This window comes from Bidens hawaiensis, unplaced genomic scaffold, assembly GCF_021521415.1.
Source record: "Bidens hawaiensis isolate Kalapana, Puna unplaced genomic scaffold, B.hawaiensis_p1.1 tig00031140_1, whole genome shotgun sequence".
In the NCBI taxonomy this organism is placed as follows: Eukaryota; Viridiplantae; Streptophyta; class Magnoliopsida; order Asterales; family Asteraceae; genus Bidens; species Bidens hawaiensis.
In genome coordinates, this window is record NW_027495229.1 from 198,955 (window position 1) to 209,735 (window position 10,781).

Consider the following 10,781-nt stretch of genomic DNA (forward strand, 5'->3'; position numbering starts at 1 on the left):
AGAAAATAATATATTAAAAGAAAAAAAGTTGAATATAAAATTATTGATAAGAAAGAGAAATGCATTTAATAAGAAAGAGAGGCGGGAAAATTTTGTAAGAATCATCTTATGTGATGTCATGTGACATTGAAAAACTTTTATTTATTATATAGTATGGATTAACAACTAGAAGATATTGAAATTCAGTTGTCCACCAATAAATTCATAAAATAAAGTTAACATCCACTTAATTAACATTTTTTATCGATTGAATATTTTGAAGCCAAACTTGTATTGTTTTCAACTCACACTTTAAACATATAATACTCATTTGGTTAGGTGAAGCTGGCCATTAGAGTCTAACATTAGCTGTTTCGATTAACTAAAACACAAATTGGTATCGTAAGTCAGTTATGGTTTTTAAGGGGTATTTTCCATCAAAATTCACCTGTTGAGTTCTTTGAGACTTCGGGTTTAAAGACCATTGTTTATAACATTGAATAAAACATGTTTAACTTAAAATCCTCAAATTGGATAGAAAAAATAAATACTAGTCAAAGCCCCAAACACCCGTTTGTCTCAATCATAGCCTTCATGTCTTCAGTTGCACAATTTGCTTAAATTAAGTGAAAATCCCTCAAAACACTTATAAAAATTTCTTGAGTTTGATCATATAATCACGATAAATTAATTACAACAATTTGTAAACATGATGTTTCTTAATAAAAAAAGAATGTAATCCCTTTTTATTTCAAGATTTAGGCAACAAAATTCAAAATACATTGATAATCGCAATGTCTAAGTTCTAACTTATTCATCTTTAAAATTGAATGATTTCTAACATGTTTAATTCATTTTAAGAGATGCTTTTAACGCATTTACAAACAAAATCTCTAAAGATTTTATAGAAATTAACTCACGGTTTAATAAACCCATCAAAATTCCTAAGAATAAAATATTAGATCCAGAGAATACTTACAAGTTTATTTACATAAAGATGATAGGCTGATGTCACACCCCGATCAAAGACGGCGGAACATGCCGAGGTGTAACGATTGTCCATAAGCACATGACACTAATTAAAGTGACAGTATTTAATAAACTCATTTCATTTCACAACATCGAAAATGTCACATAACAATTATCCATAAAATAATCATAAACAAAATATCACAAAATATGGCAAATTTGATATTGTTCATTTTTACTAATATCCTAAGGTCTTTGATGTAATTTCCTTCACAATCATAAATCAACCAAGATGCAAACCTGCAGCATTTCATAAAATAAAGTTTGTCAACACAAAGGTTGGTGAGCAATTCATATGTTTAATCATATTAGTATATAATAAAGATAACCACAAAACTTGCATACGAAACGATAAAAAAAAGTGGTAATTTGGATAAATAGATATCGCTAAACACATTAGCGACACCTAGCTATAAGGGGATGCCAAATAGTCTAGGATTTTATAGTTATCGTTAATTGCATTACGTTAACGACACCTTGCTATGAGGGGATGCCAAATAGTCTAGGATTTTATAGTTCCACCAACCAAAAGCGATAAACACATAGGCATATAAGCATAGAACACCAAATCGAGCAATTATTTAGGTAAAGTATACAACTACGTTTATGGTTTAAGATTTAAATATAAAACATTTTGTTGAATAAGTCTGAAATGTCACCCAAAATAAAAGATGGAAAATGGTGTATGAAGTACTAACCTTCAAGTAATAAACTTGAAAGATGATAATTTGGAGATTTGTCGGAACGACGAGTTTAACGCACAATGCCTAAAAAGAAAAGAAGTCTAGAATTTAGAAAGGTTGTCTTGAAGGTCTTTAAACAAAATAAATGTTGAGAAATGTAAATAATTAAAGTTCAAGGTTTTAAAATGTAACTATCTAAGAATTTATAATAATAACCCTTTCAAAATGTAAGTTTGCTCGAAACCAGGTTAAAGTATCTAACCTTAATATTTACTCAACCTATGTTAAGTAATAAGGTGGGTAAAATGCAAGAATGCAAATCCCTTTGGAATAAAGATACTAAAATGGTTTTTTTTATTGAGTGTTCGGGTTGTCGGTTCGGGTCTTGATAATTGGTCAAACCCAAAGTCAACTTTTCAAAATATTGAATGTTATGAGATAACTCAATAAAATTTAATAAGACTTAACCAAGTATGTAGTTCCATTGTTTTAGAACTAACAACGCACGTTAAGCGAGTGTTCGGTTTTGTAGGTCCAAACTTTCTTATGAGATCAAGTTGGATCCAACATTTCAAAGTACTTAAGAAAATATTAAAAAAATCAATTTGTAACTATTTTTAAAGAAGTATACAAGTCTTGATGGCTAAAAAAAAACACACTTGTGTATCTTAAGTGAGTAAGAATTGATTTGGTTCGATTTCCATCTCACAACAAGTTCATAGATGGTTTCCACATGTCCAAACACTAAAGAACTTGTATAATAATGTACAAATAAAAATACTTTAAGTTTTACAACCAAAAGTTAACAATAAGTCTTTAAACAAAAGTTCGGTTTTCGGTTCGGATTGTGTTTCGGGTTAAGACCGAGGTAAGATTCTATAAACCCATAACCATAGAATTTGTAAAAATGATTTTAGAAACTTAGATCTAACAATAAGTATGTTTAAACAATTATTTAACAAAACTAGTAATAAAGTTTGGTTTACGGTTTAGAGCTATTTACGGTTAAACCGAAGCATAGACTCTTTAAAACCCATAACCATGGAACTTGTAAACATGACCAACAAACTAAAATAAGCAAGATTAATATGTATGAACAAGTTATATAGATGTATATATATCAAGGACACGAATTTCTCCATGAAGCCTTGCCTTATGAGGTCCGAAACCTCACCGACCGGAATCGGAGAAGTAACTACCAAAGGTAAACAAGGGGTGTATATTATATATATGTTGCACAACCATAAACAAATATTAATAAGGCTACATAAACTAATTAAGATGAAAGACTAAAAACCTTCAAGAACACTTAAGAAGATAACCTTGAATCTTTGATGTTTGAGAGAGTTTTTTTTTTTTTGAGTTGTAGCAAGGTAAAATGAAGAGGAAAGGTGGTGTATATATAGGATAATGTTGGTGGTCAAATATGAGGGTGAGACACAAGAGTTTTCATGCAAAATGGATCAAGACAAAAACACAAAACAACAAAAAAAAGAAAGAAAAAATAATAAATAAATAAATAAATAAATAACAATAAAAATATGATGTTTTCAAGACCCAACAAGTGTGAAACAATATTGTAACATAAATCCATCATTTTGATTATAACATAAGCTTCGGTTTACAAATCGGGTCGGTTTACATAATAAACAAATACAAAAACGAATACAAACAAGACCCGAAATTGACGAATATCACAGCTGATGACTTGACTTTTAACTTTAATTTTGTTGGAAAAACTTGTTTCCTTCTCTCCCTCTCTCTCTCTCTCTCTCTCTCTCTCATTACTCTCCTTAGTTCTCATTCACTCCTGCAACACACCCATACATCGACAGACTCTTTTAATCCTAACCAGTACACGACATCTTCTACAATAATCACGCTTACATCTGATTTGAGTTATCATTTTTGTCACGCTTTCCAAGTTAGTCATTTGAAATAATTGTCTCCAAGTTAGCCTTTTAACACTTACAACTCTTAACTGTGTTTTACAACACATTCAACCATTTTCACTTGTGACGAACACAACTCACTCTAATGCATCAAAATGAACATCTTCCATTCACATCAAAATTACCAACTGCACAATACTTATACCTAAAATTCGAGATACAACAATCTTCACAGTTGGTTATAGCTCCTCAATAAAAGACATATCAAATTAAAACTACACGACAACAATTGACATATTCTTTTGAGTTACACATCAAATCCAGATACCTGATATCTTTTACTAACGTACGTTGCTCACCTTCGTAACGCGTGAGAAACTGCCGAACCGTCGGTTTTAGCAGATTTAGGTAATTTGTAAATTGTAACTTTTTGCAATTGAATCAAACTAAAACAAGCCGCATTTTAGGAAAAAAAAAGAAAAGAAAAGGAATCGACCTAACGTAAAACACGCCATCTTTGGACCATATGGTTTGAAGGGTGTACTCACCACCGGGTCAACTCGACTCAGTTCCTTGTAGCTCAATATCCCAATTATCGAAACAAGCCCTAAACAGTCTTCCAGATGTCGCCGGTGAAGAGAGAGATTATCGAGGATTCTGCTCATCACCACGATCCTCCTAATAAGCGATCTAAGGTATTTAATCTCTACTCATTTTTTTTACAATTATTTTGTATTGAATGATTGTACAATACACTGGATCTCTATGCGTTTGTAATATTAATCACCGTTAGCGATCTACTGATTAATCGATAGGTTTTGTCTGTGTGTTATCGTTTATGAATTAGGTTAAAAAAAATTGTAGCCGGAGATCCAAAATAAGTACTGTAAACTGATAGATTGATGTGATATATGTTAACTTATATATTTGGAAGATTTAGGGCTTATAACTTGGGGATTTTGGGCATTTGCGTCTCTGACATTGTTTATAATTATTAAACGAGCTTGTCACATTGGTTTTCCTATAAATGTTGTTAAATGTTAATGATTAATTATTTGTTTTGTTTTAGCAGCAACATGATTATGGTGTAAGTGGTTCTTCTTCTCTATCACCGATGCAATTCAATCCATTAGACGAGCCGAGTCCGTTAGGGTTACGTTTGAGGAAAACACCGTCACTCTTGGATTTGATTCAAATGCGGCTTTCTGAATCAAATGCTTCTTCTAAAGCTGTAGTGCATGCTACGAAAGACCACAAAACGGCGACTGCTACTACTGATAAACTCAAGGCTTCGAATTTCCCTGCATCGCTCCTTAAGATAGGTACCTGGGAGGTAATATGTTTTCTTCTGTTTCTTTGGTGGTTTACAAATTGGATACGTCTAACTTGTATGGTTTTTGTAGTATACGTCTAAACATGAAGGGGATCTGGTGGCAAAGTGTTACTTTGCAAAGCATAAGCTTGTATGGGAAGTTCTTGATGGTGGCCTCAAGAATAAGATTGAGATTCAGTGGTCTGACATTACCGCTCTGAAGGCAACTTACCCAGATGATGGCCCCGGAACACTAGATATAGTGGTAATCTTTATTGTTGTGTTCTATAAGTATTGATTGCTTTATTATCTTCATTCCGTTATCGTATCAGTATCAACAATATTAATATTATAATATATTTTGTGTTTTTTTGTGCAGCTAAATAGGCAGCCTCTTTTCTTTAGAGAAACAAATCCTCAGCCTAGAAAGCACACATTATGGCAAGCAACGTCAGACTTTACAGGTGGACAGGCTAGCCTGCACAGGTACATGTTATATCATCATATTATTGTGATATGTTTTACTCAACGCTTCTAATCAATATAGTATATCTCAAATATAAGCCTATCTCCCCACTACTAAGTGATGTTCTATTGTACGTATCGTTTATTTGTAAAAGTTGGAGAGTGTGTGCTTACTGGTGTATGACCGGGCTTGTAAGCTTAGTGGTTCAACACTTGGTGTGTATACTATGTGTTTTACCTTTTTAAGCATGTGTAGTAAAAGGCAACTATAAAACTCAGTACTTCGCGAAAGATTCTTGAAATATGACGAGGATCTCACTCAAAACAAGATAAATTTACACATTGCGATAACATTTGGAGGATTAATATTAATATTACTTTTGATCATGCAGTAAAGTTAACTTCATCGAGTATCCTGTCAAAGCGTGTTTCATTATTTGATTCTTTTGATTGAATTTCTCAATTATTGATTTATGCGATGATATTATATAGTTTTTGAAAAGTGTCATGTTCCATAAATATAAAATCAATTTGAAGTTGACTATTTTAGCGTGAGAAATAATTTTATAGTTTCCTAGATACAAGTAATTTTTGCAAATTGTTTTTCGGGAAAATAAATAGTATTGTAAAATGTGTAATTTGTACTCAAGTCAAATACATATTGTATGTAATGTAGAATACTTTAATGCATACGTTCAAGTAGTACTGTAATTCCCTCACACTTCGTATATTGATATTTTTAAACAGCTCAATAGTTTATTGTTGCAATCGTTTCAAGTCGGGTCACTTAACTTAAAAATAGTCACATCTGGATCTAGGCTAAATCAATTTTATAAATTTACCTTTAATAATAATATCTTTTAAGAAAATTTTTGTGGGGTCACTCGATCCCACTTTTCTTTGTAGTTGGTTCTGAGTATACCTACCGTTTTATTGCATTGAATTATTATGTTCCTGGCGAAATCTACATGAATATAATACATACATTTTTTCATTACTTTCTATTTATTGTAGCAATTGGCTTTTATGGTATACTAAGCATAAATTTAACTATTTACCCATATAAAATCTGCAATTAAAATAGGCTGCATTATTGTTTTTCTGCAGGTGCCATATTCTACAATGTCCGCAGGGTTTATTAGGCAAGCACTTTGAAAAGCTCATTCAGTGTGACCCTCGTCTTAATTTTCTGAGTCAGCAAATAGAGTTAGCATTGGAATCCCCATACTTTGAAAAAAGATCAGTGTTTGGCGATCCAAACGAATCCATTGAACATACTCTAAGTAGCGAGGGACCCACCAATGTTGACTTACGTGGCACCACATCATCAGGTGGCCAGTCTTCTTCCTCTAGAAGTGAGTTCCATGATCCTTCTGGAGGACCCTCAGACTTCCTTCGTGAAACACCTTCACCTAGCTCAGGTAAACATGGTTACTGTTTTTGTGAGTTATGTATGCATCTCATTCACTATTAGTTAATTATACATACAGTGATGGACACATCAGCAAGCGAGGAGAAAACAGGGGAGATTAAAGAATTAAAGGGTCTAGTGCCGGGGCTACACTCTTCTATGTCAATGAGTGATTTGGTGAATCATATTGAAAACAGAATCACAAAAAACCGAACACCCGGTGACCAACATCCTCTTTCTAACGAAGAACAAGCAAGCTTACATATTCTGGAAGATATTAGTCGATGCTTATTTAACGATTCTCAGTACTCGTCGACTTCTGATGAGAAATCCATAATGTCACGAGTCAACTCACTTTGCTGTCTGTTACAGACAGACCCCACATCAGCTAATGATTTAAAAACTGAAACTGTAAGCCAGGTTCTGGAAGAAGATGCAGCCGGAAGCAAGGCTCCGGAAGATCCTTTGGAGGCAGATGGTAATAAGACGGCACCTGGCATTCCAAGGAACGATTCTGTTGGGGAGTTGTTGCTGAATCTTCCTAGGATAGCGTCTCTACCCCGGTTCTTCTTCAACCTTTAGACATTAAGAGTCAACTTACTTTGTCCAATCAAGTCATTAAAACTTTTGAAACTGACTTTTTTGGTCAAAATTTTAAGGTTTTCGGTTGAATGCAAAAACAATGTTGAGGCCTACTTGAACAAAACGTGAAGTCTAGACCATTAAACTTATTCTTCTATGGCTTGTATTGAGACGCTGAGATGGGTTTAGTTAGAATGAAAGAATACATATGCACAGATGTAGCTTTTTATTTGTAAATGTTATGATTATGTGTAGATAAGTGATGCTTTTCAGGGATTTGAGGGCTTTAAGATGTTACTGCTCATTTATTAAGAAACGGATTGAATTAGGTAGTTTTTGTTTGCTTATGACTTATGAGTTCCAGTGGCGGACCTATGTGTTAACTTTGGGGGGGGGGGGGGGGGGGGGGCGCACTTTAGAAGTTTTTTTAGTGTTATTTGCATGTGAAAAGCCCGATCCCCCGCACCCCCCCTTAAAATTAGTGTTAAGTCCCAATGTCGCCCTCTATAAAAATAATTCTTGGGTCCGCCACTGGTGAGTTCATTTGGGTCCCATCAGTTCATACAAATGGGCCAATTCAGGTTTAAGATGGGCTGTGTCATGTTGACGCTTCTTTTATATGTGATGCAAAAGACCTATAGGAAATAGATGTTGAAAGAAAAAAAACAAATTATAGGAGTAATTTTATCCGTTTGGTGCTATATCTGGCTGGAAAAGCAGAACTGTGTGGGTCGTTTATAGTTTTAGCCTTCTAAAAGGCAAGCACAAAGATTAAAATATAAATATATGGATGTGAAGTTTAAGGTTTTTGTGGATCTTCATCATCATGTATGGGTCCTAAAGCATGTTTATCAGCATATCAATTAACACAGCATTTTGTGTTCAACATATGCGTTTATAGTTACATGTCCATATCGCAAATAAAATGTCAACAATTTCGGGCTTTTGTATGATGATAATAAATTAAACAAGATGACCACATAGTAGGTGGACTCAAGAAGATAAACATAAACCCGAAGAGCAGGACACTATTGAATCTCAGCATCAGTATGAGCGAGAGCATGATGATCCACATCAGTGTTAGTGTACAATTGTTTTTTCTTAGAAATCCAACAAATGAGGTTGGTTCAAAAACGACACAATAGTCGGTGTTACATTGTCGATCATCTACTCAAAGTCTCAAACAACCCAATGTGAACCCTCATAAGCATCAATAAGCGATACTTTAAGACCTACAAACAGTCAACGAGGAGTAATGACATGCTTTAAGGTACCTAAGTATACGTTTATCAGCAATCCAATTTCTAAACACTACGCTTTCCTTTTAGTCTCTGTCTGCTTGTTTAAGAACCTTTTCCCTAATTTTGACAACATTAACATGACAATAACAATAAATGGAAAATTGCCAAATGGAAGAACTTTGAACACCATAATACATTGAAAAAAAAAATCAAGCATATCTTGTGGATCCCTAGTATTCTGTTTCTAACTTTTCCCATTTCAACAAGGATTCATACAACAACCTCAACCACAACGATTTCTTAACACAACTTTGTACCAATCAATCTCCCTTCACATGTTGCCTTGAGACATGATGGACCACAAAACCGAAAGAAGCCAACATTCCTACCAAGTACCCAATAATAGCTCCATAAGTTACGCAAATTGGCCATTCCTGTAAAACAACCAATAAGGTAAAGTAAACTATAATGTAACCTATCCTAAGTTTCAAATTTTTAATGAAACGGTACCTGCCACGTCCTTTCCCAGTCAAGTGGCATGGGCCAGGCCCCAAACCAACCTCCAATTACCGCACCATATGCAGGCATACCGATCATATAATCAATAAATCCAATCAGCCTGCAAGTTAAAGCATCCACATAAATATAGATATTGAGCAAAACTATTGAATATACTATTACTTTGGTAAATGAGCATTTAAATACTTATATGCCATGTTAATTTTAATCGTGCCAGAATGAAGTCATCAAGAACTTACTTTGTATGTGCAAATATACGGTGCCAATCAGCCCAAGATGAGCCATAAACAGAAGCTGCAGGGACAAACTATAAACAGATTTACAAAATATAAGTGTTAAATTTAAAAAACACAACTAAAATGGAAAGCAAATTAAATAGTTTTATATTCACAGTAAATGCGGACATCAGAAGAGACCAGTTGAGGGTTGTTAGAAAATACCTGCATCAGTAAAAACAAACATATATCAGCTAAATATTGCATGTGCTCATACAAATGTGTTTTTATTTTCCATACTATTATAATATGCTAATGTTAGTGTCCAAACTGTCAAATACTTAGAAGTGCATACTGAGTTCCAACAGGTGCCCCTAAAGCAATAGCTCCAAGCGCATTGACAACAGCCCCTGAAAATTAAAAATACACAAGTGCCTATATATATCAAGAGATGATCACAATGTTGCTATAAATGTAAACAATTATAAATAAAGACTAACCAAGTGGAAGCCCAAATAAACCTCTAACTACAGCCTTCAAGTACTGCAATGTAACATTTATAAAAATAACATAAGTTAACTATACATAATCAATTATACATATGAATTATGATAAACCAATTATAATGAAAATTACAAAAATGATGAATTACCGAACTCTGATTCTTATCTTTCCGAAAGAAACTGTATACCAGAATCACAACTGGAACCTCAATCAGCTACAAGAACAAATTCAAACGCTGTTGTTAAATAATGTGATTTATTTGACCTTATAACAGTTTTCACATCAGAAAAGAGAAGATGAGTAATTAGTGATTACCGATAGTAAACGGAGGGTTTCAACTGGATTCTGGATCAAACTGACATTTATTGCTAGCCAAAACGACGCAGCTAATCCAATTCCGCAAATGAAATGAGATACAAGTACTATCGACAGTGATGGATTTTGCACCACAACGACTGCTCCAGTGATGCTGCCATCCTCCTGTTTATTAGTCTTCATATCAGCTTCGATCTGAGGTTGCTATCGGTGTAGCCGGAATCTGGAACAACATTCCAGATCGTGACGGACACTGAGGGTTCAGATATATAGTTTTATATAGATAAAATGAATAATTCTTATAGAAAACCAAATTACTTTCACGCTTGTCACACAATAACTCATCTTAACAACACCATAAACAAACATTTGGTTCAATTAAGTCATACACCCTTATCACCCATCTTCATCATAATATGTCTAGACCAAAAATAAATTTAGCATATTGGTCGCATCTACTAATTATAACAACTATATTATGACAACTTATATATAACAAGAAAAATAATCAGTTTACTGTAACTCTAATTTTAATTCAAAATGTAACATTTGCTACAACTATAGCATCTAACAAGAAAAAGAATTGAAACAAGTTGAAGCAGATAATTATGGATGACAAGTAAAATAATATACG

The 10,781-nt window shown here is 33.6% G+C and overlaps 2 protein-coding genes across 2 annotated transcripts; one reads left to right on the forward strand and one right to left on the reverse strand.

The window, feature by feature from the left end:
• Positions 1-4,176: 4,176 nt before the first annotated feature.
• LOC143581688 (uncharacterized) lies at positions 4,177-7,368 on the forward strand. The gene is made up of 6 exons (XM_077064415.1): positions 4,177-4,278; positions 4,656-4,916; positions 4,987-5,160; positions 5,275-5,381; positions 6,468-6,781; positions 6,851-7,368. The coding sequence occupies exons 1-6, from the start codon at positions 4,207-4,209 to the stop codon at positions 7,351-7,353; spliced, it is 1,431 nt and encodes a 476-aa protein (XP_076920530.1). The 5' UTR covers positions 4,177-4,206; the 3' UTR covers positions 7,354-7,368.
• Positions 7,369-8,782: 1,414 nt separating this feature from the next.
• LOC143581675 (PIGF/3-ketodihydrosphingosine reductase fusion protein-like) lies at positions 8,783-10,330 on the reverse strand. The gene is made up of 8 exons (XM_077064407.1): positions 10,148-10,330; positions 9,981-10,046; positions 9,829-9,871; positions 9,684-9,738; positions 9,505-9,553; positions 9,353-9,420; positions 9,105-9,213; positions 8,783-9,028 (listed from the first exon to the last, which is right to left on the reverse strand). The coding sequence occupies exons 1-8, from the start codon at positions 10,328-10,330 to the stop codon at positions 8,915-8,917; spliced, it is 687 nt and encodes a 228-aa protein (XP_076920522.1). The 3' UTR covers positions 8,783-8,914.
• Positions 10,331-10,781: the final 451 nt, after the last annotated feature.

Bases quoted from the DNA above. Each gene is read 5' to 3' on its own strand.
- LOC143581675 (XM_077064407.1), bottom strand. From the start codon at position 10,330: ATGAAGACTAATAAACAGGAGGATGGCAGCATCACTGGAGCAGTCGTT. The intron at 9,421-9,504 runs GTGAATATAAAA...ATCTGTTTATAG, and splicing joins TTCTGATGTCCGCATTTACT to TTTGTCCCTGCAGCTTCTGT. The intron at 9,214-9,352 runs GTAAGTTCTTGA...TTTAACTTGCAG, and splicing joins CGTATATTTGCACATACAAA to GCTGATTGGATTTATTGATT.
- LOC143581688 (XM_077064415.1), top strand. From the start codon at position 4,207: ATGTCGCCGGTGAAGAGAGAGATTATCGAGGATTCTGCTCATCACCAC. The intron at 5,382-6,467 runs GTACATGTTATA...GTTTTTCTGCAG, and splicing joins GGACAGGCTAGCCTGCACAG to GTGCCATATTCTACAATGTC. The intron at 6,782-6,850 runs GTAAACATGGTT...TTATACATACAG, and splicing joins AACACCTTCACCTAGCTCAG to TGATGGACACATCAGCAAGC.